This window comes from Schistocerca cancellata, chromosome 2 (genome assembly GCF_023864275.1).
Source record: "Schistocerca cancellata isolate TAMUIC-IGC-003103 chromosome 2, iqSchCanc2.1, whole genome shotgun sequence".
Taxonomy (NCBI): Eukaryota; Metazoa; Arthropoda; class Insecta; order Orthoptera; family Acrididae; genus Schistocerca; species Schistocerca cancellata.
The window spans coordinates 563,405,690-563,429,120 of NC_064627.1; the positions used below are offsets into that span (position 1 = coordinate 563,405,690).

The 23,431-nt window shown below is 37.0% G+C and overlaps 1 protein-coding gene across 1 annotated transcript in view; it reads right to left on the reverse strand.

The window, feature by feature from the left end:
* Window positions 1-883: 883 nt before the first annotated feature.
* Window positions 884-23,431, reverse strand: part of LOC126162154 (pancreatic triacylglycerol lipase-like) — a 173,737-nt gene continuing 151,189 nt past the window's right edge. The window contains exons 10-12 of the mRNA XM_049918457.1: window positions 21,967-22,105; window positions 13,357-13,481; window positions 884-4,893 (exon numbers count right to left, since the gene is read on the reverse strand). Of these exons, the coding sequence (XP_049774414.1) occupies window positions 4,784-4,893; window positions 13,357-13,481; window positions 21,967-22,105 (374 nt within the window). The 3' untranslated portion in view covers window positions 884-4,783. The remainder of the gene's footprint in view (window positions 4,894-13,356; window positions 13,482-21,966; window positions 22,106-23,431) is intronic.

Consider the following 23,431-nt stretch of genomic DNA (forward strand, 5'->3'; position numbering starts at 1 on the left):
CCGGGTTACAGGACTGGAGTAGGTGGTGGTGGGAGGGTGCATGGGACAGGTTTTACACCGGGGGCGGTTACAAGGGTAGGAGCCAGAGGGTAGGGAAGGTGGTTTGGGGATTTCATAGGGGTGAACTAAGAGGTTGCGAAGGTTAGGTGGACGGCGGAAAGACACTCTTGGTGGAGTGGGGAGGATTTCATGAAGGATGGATCTCATTTCAGGGCAGGATTTGAGGAAGTCGTATCCCTGCTGGAGAGCCACATTCAGAATCTGATCCAGTCCCGGAAAGTATCCTGTCACAAGTGGGGCACTTTTGTGGTTCTTCTGTGGGAGATTCTGGGTTTGAGAGGATGAGGAAGTGGCTCTGGCTATTTGCTTCTGTACCAGGTCGGGAGGGTAGTTGCGGGATGCGAAAGCTGTTGTCAGGTTGTTGGTGTAATGCTTCAGGGATTCCGGACTGGAGCAGATTCGTTTGCCACGAAGACCTAGGCTGTAGGGAAGGGACCGTTTGATGTGGATATTGTATAGTCTACTTAAGGCCAACCTGACACTTTAAGATATCGCAAGAATTATTAGGTCAGAGGAAAACAGTATATTTACTGTCTTTCTAGCACTCCAATCATAGTAGCACAATTTGGTATTCATTTGTGGTGTCTTTGTAATCAGGCACTAGGTTAATATTTTTGGGAAATTTAAGAATGCAGTAATATTACTCATTTATAAATGTGAAGATGGCGAGTCAATAGTTATCCTTTTTCCTGACTATAACCTTTTAACAACTGCTCAGTTTGGCTTTGCAGTTTCTTCATTCTTCTAGCTTTAATGTAAGGTTCAATTTAAAGTACCTTAGCAGCAGAGTAGAGGAAAATAAAAAATATTATGTGATGTTGCTATCTTAAAGGATTTTATTGCAACTGGGCTCAAATTTACTGTTACATATCCTTTTTTGTCATACAAGTTATAAAATGAAAGCTAAATTGTGCTTAATAAAAACAAATGATAACATTAAATTAGGAACTCATCAAATTAAAAATAAAATTTATTCTTAGCAGTTTCTAGTTGCACTTACACATGGTAGATATGGTATCTGAATAAATTTACTGTTTCACACGTAAGTTAGAACTTACATTGAAGACTGACAAAATGGCCATACTTTTAATACATAAGGTGCAGTCTATTAGAAACTGGAGGAAGCAAAAGAATTACATTGGATGGCAAAGGAAAATATTAATTTTTCACTTCTTGTCAGACTTTATTAGTACCCCGCTTTACTTTCAGTTATTCAATCTGACCATCAGCTGACAATGAGCAATAACACTTTTTATTGGCGCTGGATGTTTAATGTTCTCCTCAAGTTCCCAGTGTAAATGTCCTGCTCCAGCTCATACATTAAAACATAAGGCATTTACATAAATGTTCTGCTGGTCAAGCATCCAGTATAATTACCCTGTCTCTGTAATTCCCCAATAAATATACTACAGAAGTGAACATCAAAGATTCCAAATCAACATTGCCATGCTAAATTTTTCTTTTTATTGTGTTAACTGTAAACAGCAGTGTTATTAGATGCAAGTATGACCATGTTATCAACCTTTCACATACTTTAGTTTAAGTTGACTACAAAAAACAAAACATTGTTATGTATCAAGGAGAGGGCTTAATTAGAATTGCTACTAAACATTAATCATTAAATAATAAATTGGGAAAGTTTTCTACAAAGCTTCAGCACACATTTGTTCCACACAGCACATTTACATTTTTTAGTCTTCTGCTCTCCTACAACAGAGCCCATCTAAACAAATCATGGAAGGCCTAAAAAGAATGTTAAATGAGTGGGTGTCATACTTAGTACAGATCAGGGCACAAAGATTAACTCAGCAAAGATGAATTGATGAAGAGTAACAAAAAGAAAAATAGTGACTTGCATAGTATGGTTATCAGGACAAACATGGTTGCAACAGTAGTGAAAGAATTTCATCTAGGAAGCAAAATTACACAAAATACTTCTGAAAGATGTTCTGGGAGGAAAATTTCATGGATAGGCAAAAGTTTATGCAGATAAATTATCTGGTCTGCAGAGGTGACACAATTAACAAAAAGTAGGAAAGATGGCATCAAACCATTTGAAAGACAGGATCGAAAGATCTTTTTGGCTGATTGTAAAACAAAATCTATGTCATAAATAATGGCAGAATTTTGTTTTCAGGACTGTAAAGAAACCACTGCTTTGTTCAATGGAAATGTGTGAACAGAAATGAATTGCTTCATTTAAACATAAATTTGTAATCTATATATTGTGCATAGCTGATGCCAGAAACTTTGACATTTGAATTTATCATCAAACACACACTAAATCTGATTTATGAATTGGCTGTTCACAAAGAGTTATACAAAAGAATGCAGATGTGTGAGATGTAAAGTATAAATTGTGTTTTTCATGCCTATTAATTATCTAAAATGAAGATTTCACAGCATCATCACCGTTATTCATTTTTCCAACCTTTACATTCACATAGAGCTACAATCACATAGATGACTGCATATAATATACTGCATATAATACTTGAGATCATGACATTATTTAGTAGAATGAAAGTGGCTCCCCAATCTGAATGCAGGTTGCTGTATTCATAAAGATGGTACTGATTTTAGCCTGCCTTTTTCAGTTTCATAAAAGTTTTCCCCATAGGACTGCTATGGTCTTACAACCTTTGTACATTTGATACTAAATTAGTGTTGACTTCATAACAGTGAATTCTGATTCAGTACAGCTTTCCATAAGAGATGTCACATTTTATGTAAAACAAAAATGTATTAGTTTAACTATAAGAGATTCTGATTCATATTTAATCAAAGCAATACTTTATTGTGTCCAAAACTGGCAGATGTGTGTACAGAATTAAATGTTTAATCTGGTGATTCCCAAATAGTGGGAAGCTCAGAATATGTTGATACTACTGGGAATTTAAGTAACTTTTATCCAAAGCAACATACAATAACTGATTAGATTGACCAAATTTAACACTTTGTGCCAGCTCTGCTACTATTTCAGTTCATTCTGTTCTAAAAAGTAATCAATATTATACATGCATTTGGCAAATACAACACTATTAGCAGTTTTCATACTTGAAAGAAGGGGAAAAAAAAGGAGGTCCTGAACAATGGCAGGAAAGTTCTAAGTTTCAAACAAATTGTAATCAGAGTTAGAATATCCTAAAAAACCATATTTTTAATTTTTGCATCCCAGTTCTGATTACTTAGACTGAAACAGCTGGCTATTTATATTAATTGCCTCCTCCTCTCCCTAATACTATTTCCCTGAATGGACCAATAGAACAGAGTTACAGTCATTATATATATTATTATACAATTTATGCCTTTATCATTTCTTTCTTTGACTTTTTTTATGATAAAAGATTATTTTTTCATTTTGTTTTATCATCCAAGTAGGTTTTGCACCTGATAGCAGTCAACATGGAAACTGAAAATAAAATTCAAGAGAAAAGAGCGATGTTTGTCCTCAAAGAAAAACTATGAGCAAAATTTATGCCCTATAATTATACAGTTTCATTGGTAGTGTAACATTTTTAGTCGTGTAATTTAATTTGCTTCCTGCCCCCCTCCCCCCCCCCCCCCAAAAAAAAACCAGTAATTTTTTGCCACTGGAATGAATACTCTCTTTTTCAGCAATATCTCCATTTATTTATGCATACCTCCAGTGTGTGTTTCTGGCACAGGTACATATCTTGTTTTTCGTGCAGGACACAGCTGTCTCATGTACATCAAGGTGCAGAAAATTGTTTTGTTGTACTACTTCTGGCAAACTAAAACCAGTACTATACCATATTTTTTTCAAGTTTTTTTTCTTTTTTTCTATTTTATTCCTCCTCTCCTGAAATCTAATTCTTTATTCATACTTTTGTTTGATTTCACTGCCTCCCCTTTAACATCACTCTTAACTGCAATGCTTCATCATTTTATCTCATGGACTCTTTGCATCTTAACACCTTAACACCTGTTGGTTACATGCTACAGCATGCATGTTTGACAACATGTGACATTGGATGTACAACCAATCTCCTTTTAGATGGTCTCTTAAAAATAATCCATATCTCTGTAGGAGCACCTTGCTATTAAAAGTTCCTTATGTAAACCCCAGGCATATAAGTCTGAGTGCCTGCCTGCTGTATGTGTCTTAAGTAGGAAGCTCCATTTTCCATTCAGCTTTTATGTAGTAAGAAAAGTGGAATTCAGATATTAATTATTCTGTCCACCAATACAACATACTTTGCTATTTATCCTTGCTCTTAAAAATAAATTAAATTGGCTACCACTTACTAAACAGAAATAAGTACCACTGGTGGATGACTGGGAACCGCACTATTTTCAACATCTTGTATTATGAAACATTAGACACAGATCATACATGAAAATATACTGCATGAGGAAAATAGTGAAATATTACAATGTATACCATGTAAACTGAGTCATCCATAACATCCTTATTACCCAATTCTTACATAGTGTTTCACATATTTTTGTAAATATGATTAGTTTTGTTCTTTGACAGATAGGATAATAGTGGATAGTATAAGAATGCTGACCAGTGCTCATCCAGAACAGTTACATCTTACTACAGTGAATTTTTTAATTGAATTAATTTTTCTTACTTAACTTGATTGAAACTAATCTCTCACTAGACATGGGACCTTTTAGTAATTTCAGTGAGGTGTAGCATCTCATGTGTCACTCCATAAACAGTGCCCATTTTATGACTTGTTAGATGATGTTACTAGTGGAAAGACTCTTCTGAATCCAAAGATATACTGCGCAAGTTCCAGGTTAAATTGTGGAGAGCATATATACTTGAAGCCATAGCTAGGTCTGCTTTCCGGTCGTAAACTGAGAACATACAAAAGGACTTCAGTTAATTGATTAACAACTACAGTGGGTATGGAAATATGTTACTGAAGTAAACACTGTTCACAAATTTTTAAATATTTAGCTCATTTTCTTTCTTGAGGTTCAGAATCTGGGAAAATGGAAGGATGCAGTGAAGTACATTGGGAGGATACATTAGGATGCAAATGACAACTGTAGGAAACTCTTGATAGAAATAGTTTATGAACATTTTTGTACATTTATTATTCTAATGCAGTTTGTGTATGTGCAAAATGAATACCAAGATGGTATGTTGCTTCACAGTGTAAGGTGACATAACCAAATAGAGCCACACAGAAAAAGAAGCAGCAGCAAGAATGAATTTTCATAAGCGCACTTAACTCAAAATGAAAATAAAAGGTACAAAAAATCCTAACATCATGTGATATTTCACTATAGCAAATTGTGTATAGGAACATTGATTCTGAATAATGTTACAGTTATTTGATGAATTGTTATTTTGCTTCCTGTAGTCAAGTGTCAAAATCCAAATTTGATGTAATTTTAGTTTCTTACAATAAAATAATATACAAAAAGTTAAAAACTATTAGATGGTTTTTATTAAACTGAAAGGCATAACAGAACAACTGAACAAAAACGCGTTTTACTCTTTGTTGGTACAGCACTTAACACAAGTCACACAGAGAATGATTAAAATTGCAATCTTAACACCCCTCCTCAGTGTAATGATTTTACATTTAACGCTAACAAAAATTAAAATAAACCCAACAAACTCCTCAAAGCAATGAATCTAGGAGCTGGTAAGCCTTTGGTAAAAATATCTGCAATCTGGTTCTCCAAACGTACATGCTCGGCCGTGATGATCCTGCGGTGGTGAAGTTGATGCACAAAATTATGTTTAACATTTATGTGTCTCAACCGTCGATGTTCCCATGTTTTCAGTAACCATACACAGGTCTAATTATCCTCAAATATACGAATTGGTAGCTGGAGTGGAATTTGAATATCGTCCAGCAAATAATTCACCCAGAGCCACTCAGCTGCGGCTATCGCCAGAGCTACATATTCTGCCTTTGTAGAAGACAAATCAAACACTAGTCTGTTTCTTTGTTGACCAACAGACAGTGTTTTCAAAACATTTTAATAGATAACCAGAGGTAGATCTTGCGTCTTCTTTTCTATTCCAGTTTGCATCAGCATAGGCCAGAACAACTTCTTGATTCCCCTTTCGATAATTTAGTCTCATATTGACAGTTCCTTTGATATATCTCAAAATTCTTTTTAAGCTTTTCCAGAGTTTTTCCGATGGATTGTTTTGGTATCTGCTCAAGAAGTTGACCACAGCACACAAATCAGGTCTTGTTGCTGTCATTGCATACCTCAAACACCCAATCAACTCTCTGCAGGGCTTATCGGTCATATTTCCTTCCTTGATTTCCAGTGTAACGTCCGTAGGCATCTTTAACAGATTACAATCTTGCATGTTGAATCGTTGTAGCAAATTCTTCAAATAAGATGTTTGGCTTAGATACATTTCTCCGTTGTTCATAGAAATCTCGATTCCCAAGTATGGTTGTGATTCTCCTAGTTCCTTTATTCTGAACTTCTGCTTTAACTTAAATTTCACTCTGTCCATTTCCTGCCATCAAAATGTCATCAACATAGAGCACACTATAAATGAAAACTTCCTTTAAAATCATATAGCAAAGACATTTATCTGCTTCTGGCTGAGTGAATCGTATAAACATAAGAAAAGTATGAATAGAGTGATTCCATGCTAGTAGTGCTTACTTTAAGCCATGTAAAGATTTCTGTAACCTGCAAACCAAACCAGTTGTGTCTTTCGTTCTTCTGGAATACTCACTCCTGCAGGAATAGTCATGTATATTTCCCCCTTGAGTAATCCACGAAGAAAAGCGTTGGTGACATCAAGTTGTTCCAGAACCAGTCCTAGTTGGATTGCAATAACTAGCATTATTCTAACAGTTGCAAGTCGAGGCACTGGTGCATATGTTTCATCGTAGTCAAATCCCCTTTTCTGTGAACATCCTTTTGCCACAATTCTTGTGTCTTACGATATTTCCATCCTTATCCTCTTTTAATTTAAACACCCACTTACTGTTAATAGTCTTCCTTCCAGGTGGTAATTTAACAAAGATCCAAGTCTTGTTTTCCTTTATAGGGTCAGTTTCATCCTGTACAGCCTTATACCAGTATTCCTTATCTTCACAATTTGCAATTTCCTTGTAGCTTTTTGGTACATCATCCACAAATGAATCAGCATTGAGTGCAAGAGCAGTATAGTCTTTCAGATATTTAGAAGGGTTCCTCTTCCTGGTGGAACATTGAACAGTTTTCTTTTCTGACAAATTTTCAGCTTCCTCTTCATCACTGGTCAGTTCTGGTATGGGAATTCTTTCATGATCCCCCATCAGTTGATTTGGCATCTTCTTCAACGATGTCTTCTTCATTATCATCCTTCTTGGATGATTCCTGTACAGATTCTGGGATCCAGTCCTCAGGTGGTTTACTTTCAAAGTAAAATCTTCCTTCGTAGAAAACAATGTTCCTTTCTGCGACTATTTTTCCTTCCTCTGGACACCAAAGCCTGTAGCCATTAGGACAGTAACCATTTTAAGGACTTACCTTCAAATTTCCCTGTTTTCAATTCCTTTGGTACCAGTAGATAAGCAATACATCCGAACACTCTCAGCTTACTCAAATTAGGGTTCTCATTATACCATACAGCTGCAGGCACCTTTCCTTCCAAAGCCACAGTAGGACTTCTATTAAGCAATTACATGGCAGTATGAACAACTTCTGACCAGAACATTTTATCTAATGTACACTGAAGTACCATACAGTGCAATATGCTAATCTTAAGTTGAAATGAGCTGCAGCCATGGCGTGAAACATCTTCAGATAGCGAGTTACCTCCGACAGTGCATAGGCCACTGTGAAATGTGTAAAGTTGGCAATGAACGTGAGCACATATTTCTTTCCATCGAACGATTCTGGTGCAGTTGGCCCACACAGATCACTGTGGATTAACTGAAGAGGTCTGGTGGCACGTTTCCTATTGTGATTGTATGGTAGCTGTGATTTTTTTCCTTTGACACAATTTGAACATTGTTCCATGGGAATTGTTGAAGTGTCCAGTTCCATACCATCAACTTGTGACTGGAGGCATTTAATGCTATCATAACTCAAATGACCTAATCTGCTATGCCACAGTTTTGCATTAGTTGCAGTTTAAGCAGCTGACAAGGCTTTGCATTGCAAAAAATTTAGAACAGTTATCTTACTGTTAATCAGATGTTCCATTGCTCCAGCATCCAAGAACCAATTTATGTTGTTCGTTGACTGATCTTCATTTGATGCTACAAAACAAAATCCATCTTCCTCTTTGACGTTAGCTATGACCACAGAGTTACCGATTCCTGAGTTCCTGTTTGGTACCTTTGTTTGGTACCTTAACTCTAAAATTAGCCCTTTTGTGTTCAGGCTTCCCACAACGGTGATAAGTAAAGTTGAAAGAAGTTTCTTGTTGATTTCTTGTTTTACTGGTGTCTGACAAGCCCTTTTTTAGATACCGTTGAGTCTGAAAGTAGGAAGTGGTGTTTCATCATTTTTGTTTTTCCCAGTGACTCCCTTCCACAACGATTCTTCATCCAGTAGCATATTTTTGCCGAAGCTCAGCATCAAATCTTTCATTGAGAGCATTTTGATTGCAGTGACCACTATGTTGTATTCCACAGGCATCGTTAAAAGCAAATGGCACACTTTGTCCATTTCTTTACAGTAGCTCCAGTCGAACATTCATCACATATCAGTTTATCAAACTTCAGAAGGTGGTTAACTAGCAAATCATTTGTTGTGTTAAATTTCATAGTTAACAATTGTTTTCTCAACAGAAGTTGACCAGCACTTCCTTTTCTCTTGAACATATCACAGAGAGGTCCATAAATCAAAAGAAGTTACCTTATCTTTCGCATATTCCAGGTGACTGTCGGCAATGCTTTGAACAAGATGAGACTTACATTTATGATCTTGTTTAGCCATATCAGCCAATCTTGTTTCCTTTGTGGCGTGCTGCATGTTCTCCTCTCCATCCACAAATTCCACCTTTGTGTGATAATTCGCTTGCACAAATGGTAATAGTTACAGTTCCTCAAGGAGAATTTCCATCCTGAATTTCCTGTTCTTGAAATATGTTCCGTAGAGTAAATGAATACGATATGCATCAGTTGCCATTGTACCATCAAAGAGTAAAACAGGCATTTTTGTTCAGTTGTTCTGCGACGCCTTTCAGTTTAATAAAAACCATATAATACTTTTTAACTTTACGTATGTTATTTTATTGTAAGAAACTAAAATTACATCAGGTTATGGGCCCAGGTTTGTTTTATATAAACGGAATCTGCGATAAATACCTGGTCCCAAGTGTACTCTCACGTAAAGTTAAGCTGAGATGGCAAGTGAAGCGGAAAAATATCTTATTCCTTTATTCGATGGAACAAATTTCAACAACTGGAAATTCAGGATGGAAATTCTCCTTGAGGAACTGGAACTATTACTATTTGGGCATACAAATTGTCTCACAAAGGTGGAATTTGTCGATGTAGAGGAGAACATGCAGCATGCCACAAAGGAAACACGATTGGCTGAACTGGCTAAACAAGATCGTAAGTGTAAGTCTCATCTAGGTATGGAAATATGTTAATGAAGTAAACACTGTTTTCAAATTTTTAAATATTTTGCTCATTTTCTTTCTAGAGGTTCAGAATCTAGGAAAATGCAAGGACGCAATGAATTATATTGGGAGGGTACGTTAGGGTGCAAATGACAACTGTAGGAAACTCTTGGCAGAAATAGTTTGAGCATTTTTGTACATTTCTAATGCAGTTTGTGTATACCAAGGTGATATGTTGCTTCACAGTGTAAGGTGACATAACCAAATAGAGCCATACAGAAAAAGAAGCAGGAGCAAGAATGAATTTTCATAAGCACACTCCTAACTCAAAATGAAAATAAAAGGTACAAAAAATCCTAACATCATGTGATATTTCACTGTAGCAAATTGTGTACATGAACATTTATTTTGAATAATGTTATAGTTATTTGATGAATTGTTATTTTGATTCTTGTAGTCTAGAGCAAAACCCAAATTAATTTGGAAAAAGTGTTGAAATAAATTATACAGGGTGATTCAAAAAGAATACCACAACTTTAAAAATGTGTATTTAATGAAAGAAACATAATATAACCTTCTGTTATACATCATTAAAAAGAGTATTTAAAAAGGTTTTTTTTCACTCAAAAACAAGTTCAGAGATGTTCAATATGACCCCCTCCAGACACTCGAGTAATATCAACCCGATACTCCAACTCGTTCCACACACTCTGTAGCATATCAGGCGTAACAGTTTGGATAGCTGTTGTTATTTCTTGTTTCAAATCATCAATGGTGGCTGGGAGAGGTGGCCGAAACACCATATCCTTAACATACCCCCCATAAGAAAAAATCGCAGGGGCTAAGATCAGAGCTTCTTGGAGGCCAGTGATGAAGTGCTCTGTCACGGGCTGCCTGGCGGCCGATCCATCGCCTCGGGTAGTTGACGTTCAGGTAGTTACGGACAGATAAGTGCCAATGTGGTGGCGCTCCATCCTGCTGAAATATGAATTGTTGTGCTTCTTGTTCGAGCTGAGGGAACAGCCAATTTTCATCACTCGTTCTCGGCCGTCCAGAACTTTTCCCTTTGCACAAACACCCATTCTCTGTAAACTGTTTATACCAACGTTTAATACACCACCTATCAGGAGGTTTAACACCATACTTTATTCGAAATGCACACTGAACAACTGTCGTCAATTCACTTCTGTCGTACTCAATAACACAAAAAGCTTTCTGTTGAGCGGTCGCCATCTTAGCATCAACTGACGCTGACGCCTAGTCAACAGCGCCTCAAGCAAACAAATGTACAACTAAATGAAACTTTATAGCTCCCTTAATTCGCCGACAGATAGTGCTTAGCTCTGCCTTTTGTCGTTGCAGAGTTTTAAATTCCTAAAGTTGTGGTATTCTTTTTGAATCACCCTGTATGTTAAAATTTTAGTTGGTTGGTTGATTTGCTGGAGGAGATCAAACAGTGAGGTCATTGGTCCCATTGGATTAGGGAAGGATGTGAAAGGAAGTCTGCCACACCCTTTCAAAGGAATTATCCAGGCATTTGCCTGAAACGATTTAGGGACATTATGGGAAAGTTGAATCATAATGTCCAGACATAGGTTTGAACCACTGTACTAACCCCTGTGCCACTTCACTCAGTAAAATTTTAGTGATTGCATCAAATAACAGAAATTGTTGACAAAAAAAATCATAATTTTAATCATATTAATGTACATTGTTAAGTACATTTTAATGTAAATCTTGAACAAAAATCATTTGGATTATGAAACTGTAACTATATCTTAAGATTTAATAAAGAGGTAAACAATTTGTGTATTGATAAGATGTTATAAAGGGGATAGTGACTGACCATGGAGAGTCAGTCAGTAAGACATTAGGAGAGCTGCTGTTTCCAGACTGGTTTGTGTCAATACATGAAGTTCTTTTAAAAAAAGGAAATATGTTTTTTCAAGACTTTCCACTAAGCAAAACCCTCACAACCAGATAAGAATATGAAAAGAGCCAAAGAATCACACCTCAAGACTTCTGCCACAAACATATGAAGTATGATCAGAAAGTAACGAGAATTTAAGATTTTCTTAAAGTATCTTTATTTATTCATTAGCAATCTCAACTTTTTCCTCTTTAAAGTAATCCACATCAGATATAACCCACATGTGCCAGCACTTTTTATGACCTTGGAAGCACATCTTTAACTCACTTTTCATTACAGTGTTCAGATCTTTCAGCAGTTCTGTTTTTATCTCCTCAACTGTGGCAAAATAACGTCCTCTCCTTCAGAGATTCTGTTGCTATCTACTTATTAGTTGCAAAACAACATCCTTTCAAGGTTCTCTTCAGCCATAGGAATAGAAAGCAGTCACAGGGGCTGAGACAATATAAGTTTTTTGTTTTCTACTAAAAGCTCATGAACAAGCATTGAGTTATGAGCAGGAGCACTATCATGATTCAATTTCCATGAGTGGTTTTTCCACAATTCCAGTCATTTTCTTCTAATTGCATTTCACAGACAGCCATAACTTCCAGCTAGTAGACATTATTGACTGCATGATCATAAGGCAAGACTTCATAATGCATTATCCCACTGTAATCAAAGAAAACAGTAAGAAAAATCTTCACAAGTGATTGAATTTCTAGATTTTTTTTCAGTCCTGGCTCTTCAGACAGTTTCCATTGGGACAATGTGGTGTTTGTTTCATCATATACCCATGTATACCCATGTTTTATCACCTTTTATAACTTCCTTTAGAAGTTCTGGATTGTTGTTGACTTCTTTCAGCAGTTCCTGAGTGATGTCTAGGCGACATCTTTTGGTTGAAATGCGAAAGTTTCAGAACAAACTTTGCTGCTACATGTTTCATGTCCAAAACACCCAAAAAAATTGCTTAGCATGAGCCAAAGAATATACCTACATCATCAGCAACGTCTCTGATTGTGATTCATCAATTTTCCAGAACCATTTTCTTTACTTCTTTGCACTGTCATCAGTAATTGATGTGGTAGGGCATCCGGGGTGGTCAACATCTTGAATATCTTATCGACCCTGTTTGAAATGTTTATACCACTCAAACTCTTGTCGTGTCGTACTCATTGTAGATTCGCCAATCGCCACAGTCAACATCTTGAATGAAGTATTGCAGTTTACTCCATTTTTCAAGTGAAATTTAATGCAAATTCTATAATCCATCTTTTTTGAAAATAAAAATTTGCTGAGCACTCTCAAACACAATCTTTTTAACTGTTAACAATTAACTAAATATTCAAAAGAGCTGAAAATTTGAATGTACATCAGGAATATATGTACTGACAAGATAAAGTTTTGAAAACCAGATGTGTAAAGCTGATGAAATTAAATAATTCCCATTACCTTTTTGATCAAACATTGTAAATAATATTGAAATATAAGCAACGAACTTCTTCACTTCCAGTTCAACCAGGTAAGTAACTAAGCGTTCAGATGCTATGAAAATATCACTGTGCAAGAACCACAGTATTGTGATGTGGACACTGAAAATAAGTAATACTTTTGAATCGAAATTGAGAATTAATTCTCTTCTACATTGTGAGTAGGCACATTAAATCATCCAGTATGATTTGACTGGCAGCACCAAATAATTTTCTGTGTAGAAAAGCACTTTTGAAATTTGAATGTAGACTCGAAACTCAGATCTCTATCTCAATTTACACCATCTTAAGAAATCCATACTCTGAGAAAACATGCTATTAAAAATAAAATTACCATTACTGTTCACAATTAAAACAAAGTCACTTACTGCAAAAAGGCTCAGTTTCCCTTGTTGGTACATAGAAGCTTCCTCTTGCAGGAAATATATCAGCGAGGTAACCCATTTCAGTACAGTTGGCAAGAGAGCATGTTGTATTCAGATTCAAAGATTCTCTACAATCAGAACATACCACTTTATGATATGTTATGAAAACTGGAAGAATGTAATACATACAGTGCAACAACTGATATTTAAAAATAAAGACACACATGAAAAATGAAGCTTTGTAAAGGTTAGTTTCTCATGTTGAATTAATGAATGCATTTATATTTTGTATGAAAATCAACAGCACTCTCATTAATTTAGGAAGCAAAAAATTTTAATGGTTTATTTACAGGTGTTCATTATTATGTCACCTATAAATTACAGCAACTGAATTGATAAGATTAGATTATACAGATATAAGTACCCCTTATATGTGTTTTCAAACATTGACAAATTCAGCAACATGCAGAAAGTATGCTCCTGTATTTAAATTTTTTCTTATCCTTTAATTCCAAACAAAACTATGACTCTCACCACAAGATATCCTAATCCAGGACTTCTTGCTCTAGTGCTTTTTATGACAAAAAGAAAAATAAAGCACCCACATGTGCCCACTCCCAAAGCCGTGCTCACTCCCCATTCCCAAGCCGTGCGCACTCCCCAAGCCGTGCGCACTTTGACATACATACCCTGCACACCACTGTAAAGTACATGGTAGAGAGTTCTTCCCACAGCACTTCCACTCATGTATTGAACAGAGGAAGAATCACTGCTTAAATGACTCCGCACACTGTAATTAGCCTAATTTTCCCATTCAGTACTTATGGGAATGATATGGAGAGGGCAGTAGTGTATATTCCCAAATTCCTCACTTAAAAGTGATTCTTTTAAGTTTAAATGTAGGCTCTCACAAAATACTGTGATCTATCTTCAAGTATCTGCTCTTTCAGGTTTTTCAGTATTTGCATGACGTACTCCAATGGGCCAAACAAACTTGTCCCCATTTGTAATTACCTGTAAACATTCATTATCCCCTTTAGTCCTATTTAGTCTGGGTCCCAAAAATTTGAGTAATATTCCAGTATAGGTCGAACAAGAGTTTGATAATCAATCTCCTCTGTGGATGATTGTTTTATTGGTAGGATACTAGAAAAATACAAAGTGGTATATCTACAACCAAACCTACATATTGATTCTACTTCATGTCCCCACAAACTCTTACACCTTGTATTTGTACAAGCTTACTGATTCTTGCTATACCCTTGTTAATACTGTATTTAGAGGCTAATACAAATTGTGTTTTGTAAAATGCACAATTCTACATTTATGTACTTTAAACACAAGTTGACAATTCTACAACACTATGGAACCTTATCTGTATGCAAGTGACAGAAAGAGCTACCTAATATGTTCCAAAATGCCATGCATAAAAATATAATTCATCCAGGTTTAGATTCAGATTATTTATTATTCATTCAGCATTTGTACATACAATAGGCTTCATCAGTACATTTACTTATTAACATTAAAAAGTGCGTATTTACATTACTGTGTTTAGCATTTCTGAAAATTCTTCTAAAGAATAAAATCGGCCGGCTGATAAGAAGCTGTACAGCTTTTCTTTAAGGGACTAGCATGCTTGAGACATGTTTACACTGTTTGTTATTTATTCTGATTGCCATGTACAGGTGACTATTGTTTGCAGCAAAAACAGAGCAGTATTAGTTCTTGTATTATAAACATGTCTTTGATTTGTTGCATTTAAATTTGGTAATTCAGCAAAAGTGTAATTATCAGTCTCTAAAATATATAAATTAATAATGGTAAAAATATTGTAGTTAGTGAACTAAGGCTTAAATGAATTCTGCTATCTGCTCTAATTGCTCCTGAATTACAAGAATTTCATTTACATTTTTGCTGTTTCCCCAAAGTATTAACCTGTGTTTTAAAATAGATTGGAAAAAGGCAAAGTACACTGTCCATATGTATTCAAAGGTGACACCTAACTGTTACATGTTCAGCCACATATCTGCACCTTGTTTACATTTAATAGCAAACCATTTCATTGAACCATGATTTTGCACTTTCTTTACCACAATTCCCCCCTCTCTCTCTCTCTCTCTCTCTCTCTCTCTCTCTCTCTCTCTCTCTCTGTGTGTGTGTGTGTGTGTGTGTGTGTGTGTGTGTGTGTGTGTGTGTGTGTGTGTCCACCTCAAGTCACCATCTGCTTACTGTTGCTACTGAGGTATGATGTCAACAAGTCAACAATGTAAGAAAGACAGATTGCTATTTACCACAATTCAGCCACAGCCTTCATCAGTACACACACACACACACACACACACACACACACACACACACACACACACACAGCAAGCACACCTCACGCACACACAACCACCAACTCCATCATCTCGGGCCAGAATACAACATCACGTTTGATGCAAGCAGCAGTTGGGAAGGGGAAGGGGAAGGGGAAAAGGGATAATAGTGTACAAGTGGGGAGTGAGACGAAGGCTATCCAGTGTAGTGTGCAGGGACTAGACTGCCAACAGACAAAGCATCAGGAGATTATGGGTCAGGGATGTGGGGGAAAAAGGAACATAAAAGGAGAGGAGCAGGGAAAGATGGGCAGGCAGAGGGCTGCAAATAAACAGTGTGGGAGATGAGAATGGGGAGGAGATGATAGGACAGAGGGGGTTAAAACTGTTGGGTGGAGGGTGAGGGGAAAGTATGTTACCTCAGAATGTGGCTGCTGGTTGTTATGCCCCCAATGAAAGAATTTCGGCACTCAGTGACCAAACTTCCAACCAGTTGCCTGTGATCTAGCCTCCTACACTAAAGACACCAACCACTTCCTTCCCCAACTCTCCATCATCCCCACCCCTTTACCTCCTGCATCCCTATTTGTCACTGTTGATGCCACCTCCCTATACACCAACATCATGCCCATTGTCTTACCGCTATAGAACAATACATTTCCCAATGTCCTTCAGACTCTAAACCTAATACCTCATTCCTCACACACCTTACTAAATTTATCCTAACCCACAACTACTTCCCATATGAAGGAAAGATTTATGAACAAATCGGTAGCAAAGCCATGGGCACCCGCATGTCATTCTCCTATGCCAACCTTTTTATGGGCCATCTAGAGGAGACCTCCAAAAATGCCAATGTCCTTGTCTGGTTCAGATTCATTTATGATATCTTCATGATGTGGCCCCAGGGCCAAGACACCCTATCTTCATTCCTTCACAACCTCAACACCTTCTCTCTCATCCACCACACATGTTCCTCCTCAAACCAGCATGCCACCTTTCCAGATGTTGACCTCTTCTCTGACGGTTCCATCCACACCTCCGTCCACATTAAACTCACCAACCAATAGTACCTGATTTTGACAACTGTCATCTGTTTCACACCAGAAAGCCCTCCCATTTAGCCTGGCTACCTGGGGACGTCATATCTGCAGTGGCAAAAATTCCCTTGCTCAGTATGCTGAGGGACTTCACAGACAAGCACTATCCCCTAGGCCTAGGCCGCAAACAGATCTCCCATGCCATTTCCCCTCACAACCCCAATCCTCCCACCACTCTCAAAAGAAAGGCCAAAAAGGAGTGTCACCTTCATCATCCAGTACCACCCCAGTCTGGAACAACTGAACCACATACATCACCAGGGCTTTGATTATCTATTTTCTGAAATGAGGGACATCCTACCCAAGATACTTCTCACCCCTCCTAAAGTGGTGTTCTGTCACCCACCCAACTTCCACAACATCCCAGTCCATCCCCATACCACTTCCAATCCTAACCCCTTGCCACAAGGACCATATCCCTGTGGAAGACCCAGGTGCAAAACCTGCACAATCCACGCATCCGTCACTTCCTATTCCAGTCCTGTCACAAGTTTATCCTACCCTATCAGGGACAGGGCCACCTGTGAAAGCAGCCATGTCATTTACCAACTATGCTGTAATCATTGCACAGCTTTTTATATTGGTATGACTACCAACCAGCTGTCCAACAGGATGAACGGCCACCGCCAAACTGTGGCCAAGAGCGAAGTAGACCACTCTGTGGCACAACATGCAGCTGAACACCACACTTTATTTCAATGGCTGTTTTACTACCTGAGCCATCTGGGTCCTTCACTCCACTGCCAGCCTTTCAGAACTGCACATATTGGAGTTACCCTTACAACACATTCCATAGTATTCAAGTTTTTAAGGCAAAACATGGTGTTTAACACAGTCAAAGGCTATACTTAAACCACAGAAGGTTACCTCTGCATATGCATTGTCCTCAGATGTTGATAAAATGTGTGTACCTAGGAGTTCTATAGCTTGCGTACATAATCATTCCTTCCTAAAATCAAACTGTGTGGTATTTAACATGTTTATACATGATTTTTTCACTAATGGGATTAATGAAATTGGCCTGTAGTTTGCAGATTCAGATTTCTTCCTTTCATAAAGGCCAGAGTCACACTGAATAATTTCAGGGAACAAGGAAAAGCACCCTTGGTGAGACAAGTTTATGGAGCATGTTAATATAGTACAATGTAAATATATTACTTCTTTCAGTACGTTATTTGACATATCAAAAATATCCATACTATATGACTTTTTCAAGTCTTTGACAATTTCAAGAATTTCCTCTTAATTACCTTCGCAAAGTTGCTTAATGAAGGTCCAACCTAATCATAATTTAGATTTGTGTTGTTCTCTCAACTCAGGTTCTGTTGTTGATAGATAGGTAGGGTAAAGTGTTTTGGAGAGTCCTTGTCCTAGGGTTCTACTTATGTACCCAACAGGAGGAATGTCTTAGTGTTACTATCCTACAGCAGTACATGGTCAAAATAAGAATATTATACACTTCCTTGGGTTTAAGTAAATGGAGCAAATCAGTTTATGCTTTTTGCATTTGATGTAGTCTACAGTTGGCCTTAAGGGGGGGGAGAGGGAAGTTTTTTTTTATCTTTTTTGTACCAAAATTGAGACATGGGTTCCAAGATTGCTGTGCACAGCAAATGGTGACATTTTTATGATATAGTCCTGAGATCCTGATCTTGAGCAACCATGAAAATTTTCGTGGTACCTTTATCTGTTTTGGAGATACAGAGGTTTAAAGTTTGCTGTAGAGTGTCTCCATTACATCAGAAGGGTTCTGGGAACACCATATTGTACTGAAGCACATGCAAAATTTTTGTGCATTTAAAATCCAGTCTGAGGTGTAAAATCAGTTTTGTGTTATTTCAATTTCACCCAAGTAATCTAGCAAAATTTTACTGACCAATAAAGTTCTTTTCATATATGAGACGTGCCCTGGGTGGGGAAGAAAACGAACCAGCAGAAAAATGCTCTGATAAGGGCACAAAAAAGACGTGCTCATGTTTAAAAGTGACAAAAGTGGGGTACCAGCTGCCTCATTCTGCCATGTTCAGCACTTTTAAAAATTTTCCCAAATATTTTGGCTTGTGAAGATATTCACCCTTTTTTGTGCTAAGAGAGGATACACTAGCAGTAGGAAAGAAATGGAAAAGTAATAAAAACTGGACAACAGCAGATGGTGGTGGTGGTGTAGAAGGAGCAAAAAGAGACAATGGCAGTGTGAGAGAAAGAGAGGAACACAGTGGCAGTGGAACACAGTTGGCAGTGACAGAACAGTGCTGGGAGAAAGCGAAGGAGACAGTGCCAGTGGACGAGGAATAAAGGAAAGGAGAAAGTGGAAGTGGGCAAGAGCCATTGATAATGAGACAGTTTATTTATTTATTTATTTATTGTCCTCTGAATCAATAATGTACACGACATGCACATGGTGATTCACAAACATACATTTGATGTTTTACGATAATGACAATGAGAATGAGAAAGAGAGAGTGTGTATCAGTGAGAAGAGAGAGTAGTTGTGGGAAGAGATGAATGTGTGAGTAGCAGTATGAGAGAGAAAAAGGGAGACAGTGAGAGTGAAAAGAGGGTAGTTGTAGTAATAGTAGTAGCAGTAGTAGTAGTAGGACAGAATGGATGATACTGTGGCTGTGAGAAATAAGGTAGTGACAGAGAGACACAAGGAGATAGTGCCAACAAGTTGGGCTGAATGAGTCTAAATCTGCATGGCTACTCCTCAAATTACACTTAAGTGGCTGGTAGAGGGTTCATCAAACCACCTTCACACTAATTCTCTATTATTTCACTTTCAAACAGCACATAGCAGAAATAAACCCCTATATCTTTCCGAGCAAGTGAGTGAGAGTGGGCAAGTGGGAGTGGATGGGTATGAGCCACTTCCAGTGAGGGACTAGTTTGTGTAAGTGAGTCACAGTTAGGGGAGATTGTGAGAGTAAGAGGTGAATTGCATGTTAAAAAGAGCACAAATTTGTGTGCATGCCAAAAGCATTTGAAAAAAATTTAAGCTTGCTGAGGAAGGTAGAATAAGGCAATTGGACATCACTTTTCAGTTAGTCTTAATCAGGAGAACATTTTCCTTTTTTTGTGTTCTGATATGAGTATTTTTATGATGGTTAAGATCTGACTGAATATTTGTGCAACTTTTTTTGAGAATACTAATTCCTTACAGGTAACTACATAATCTACAAGAAGTCAATTGTCATTATAATATTGTCTGTCAGACTGTAAACAAACAACATGAGCAGTCTAAGTCCCAACATGCTTACCAGGAGCACTCCTGAAGTTATTTCTGTATTTGTTGATAAGTCCCATTCAAGACAACACACACATCCTCTGTACCAAGAAATCCTTAACTCAGTCACAAATTTAGTTTGTTATCACATATAACTGTAATTTCGTTAATAATCATTGGTATGGCACAGACTCAAATGCCTTTTAGAAGTCAAGATAGAATTAATCAATCCAACTACCTTGACCCATGGCCTTCAGTTTGTCATGTGAGAAAAGTGCATGATCTGTTTTCACAATCCATAATGCCTGGCATGGAGGAAGGCATTCTGTTCAAGATACATAATTATGTTTAAGTTCAGAGTATGTTCCAGGATTCTACAACTGATGGATGTCAAAGACACTGAACATCAGTTTTGTTGATCACTTCTGCTACCATTCTTATTCACCTTCATTAACTTTAGTGATTCTGAGTGCCACCACACTAATATTTTTATCCCTCACCTTTGCAGTGGTGGGAGAATTGAACTGGGGCAGTACTCCTGAATGGTTCTTTATAAAATAACATTTGAATGTTTTATTTCCTGTGGAAATCATGAGTGTCTGGATACTAAATTTGGCACTGCTGACAGCCTTTGCATACAACCAGGTTTCCTTGGATGTTGTGAGTGGTCTTTTGATCAGATTCTGCTACAGTAGTCTTTGAAAGCTTCACGCATTGCTCTTTTGACAGCCACCATTTCTGTACAGAGCCTGTTTCGTACAATTTTTTTCACTATTTTATTGGTAAGAATTTAAAAAAAAAACATTTGATTAATAGGAAAATACCATACTGCTTTGATATACAAATGAACATTGTACACAGTGTGCATTTTGGTAAATTTGAGTAGAAAAATTATTTTCAGAGTTAGAACTACCTTTATTTTGTATGAATGTGTATTATGAAGCACATATGTATTATGAAGCACATACTGTCATGGTTCTATTTATTTGCACAAGGTACTCCTTATGAACTTTGTGCAGCAATGAGAACTGTAGTGCTGTGCTTTAAGTCATTGCATCAACTCAACGTTTAAGAAGAGGGGAGATGTGTAGTTTACTAGTGACACACATATTGACCAAACTCTTGCACTAAATATTAATAAGGGTTTCTCCCATCACAAACTGTCTCATCAGACCCAGTGAGGCCCATCACCCAGAGACGACTGTGGGTAAAATATATATATGAATATGTGTGTTTTTCTCAGTCATATGAAGGACTTTGATGGTTGAATCTAATAGGCTACCATTTAATGTGTCTGACTACGGTTCAGTACCAGCTATGTGAAGAATAGCAATCTATCCTAGTGTTTGTATTGTTATTCCATATTGAATTTTCCATTGATATGAATAAGAATGATATATTTCAGCCAGTAGCATCTGTCTCGTGTACACCTAGTGTGCCATGCCAATCTTGATTTAATAAGTTTAAATCAAGTTACTCTCACTAGTGCTTGCACAGTGATAAGTATTTTTTACAACATGGCAAAAAATAACTAGTTTTAATTCATATGAGAGTGAAAATATTATTCTTGATACAATGGTAAAAAATCTTCATATATTAGGTAACATAAGCATTTGATTCTCACCTTGGAAGGGGAGGAGATCTGGGTGAAGGATGCTGACATAAAACTCAATAGAAGACGCATAGACAGAATCTGAATGAGAGAAATTTACTCAGTTTTCCTCACTATAGTTAATTTAAAACAGCACTTTGAAAGCACAAAAGAAAATGCTAAACTTTCTTTTTCCTTTTCCAGAAATGTACAGTTTCCATTAGTATAACAAAAGAAGTCTCTCTTTGTCCAGTGCTCTTTACAGCAGACTAAAGCAATACACCATATAGTTATCATAAGACAAAATGTATGCAAGAGTTTAACTCCTGACCCATAATATTACAAATTATTAAAATGCAGCTGTCACGTTTTATTTACCTTTCACTCAATGAATTCCACTTACGACCCCAGAAGGAACAGTTATGAAAACGTATACTGTCTGTGAAGAGCTTATATGATCGTCCATGGCTACAGATTGCTTTCTGCAACTGAGTTGTCACATCACTGGCTGCAGATACTGTAAAAAACATAATAGTACATAGTAGATATTATCAGTTTCGGTAATATTTAGTAAGAAAGCAGTGATCCTTCATAAACATTGAAATAATATCGTTCATAAAGATTAGACATAGTATTTTTTGCAATTACAGATTTAACTGCATCACAAACAACCAAGTTCTTTATGAGCACAGCAATGGATGTAATAAGCTCTTTGGTTTTCTTTGAGGATACAAGCTTGAGTACCATTCTTCTTGCACTTCACATTGCTTCCATTGTTATAAGATTAATATTGTCCCCAACAATCTGCAAAGCTTTGTAGTACCTGAAGCAAGAATCCTGTGACCTTTTCCAGTAGTGTCACTTGCTTCAAAAACTCAATTGCAGCTCATTTCGAAAACACATCTACCACTCCTAAATGATGCATTGCTACCTGTGACTTGAAGCTGGTGCACAGAGCAATATTAGTGAATTATATTTATTTTTGAGAATGGTATTCTGCATGATAGATTAAATCTCATCAGAAATTATGGTAACAATTCCATTTTGTATGTCCTTAGTTAAGAACTTTACCAATCTTCCAGGTTTAGGCACACAATTAATATCATTTAATATGAGATCAAACTAGGCCATTAATTTTACCTACCATAAAAAGTTTCCATTACCTGGATTTCCTAACATTTCATGGTTAACTTTTAATGGAAGATTGCTTTTGGGAAGGAAACACTATGAAATGTAAGCTTAACAAAACTGATCTCTATCTCTTTTCTTCCTGATCAATGTGACCTTGAGTTGCCTGATCCATTGATTTTGAGTTTTTAATTCTCTGTGAAAGCTCTTTCCACTTGAACATTTCAATAATACTGTTGTGGGAGAGTTCATGGTTAGCAAGAATTTTTGACAGGCTTCGCCAGTCTCTTAACCATTTCTTTTGAGAGAGCCAGTACTCAAACTGAACAACAAACTGTCTTTTTTGCAATAGACAGCATATACAAGCCACATTCACTTAACTTTTTCAACATTCAAAAGATGACAGAAGCAATGAGAAACAGTAAAACAGCTCATGATCTCACTAATCACAGGAAATTTTAATTTTTTTCCATTAATGTTCTTCACACCTTCCTTAATTGCTCTTACCCTAAAATCATCATGTATAATATCCTAACAGAGTCCCAGATCTCCAAGATCAATGACAACCTTAAGGCCGTTACCTTCCTTAGATGATTTTCTTTCTTCTTGGTGTTGTTAAGCTGATCTGGTTTCTTCCACAATAACATTATCACAAGCTATTTCAGCCAGCAGAACAGTTTACTCAGCCACTAGTCCTTGCTTGCAGAAAACATAC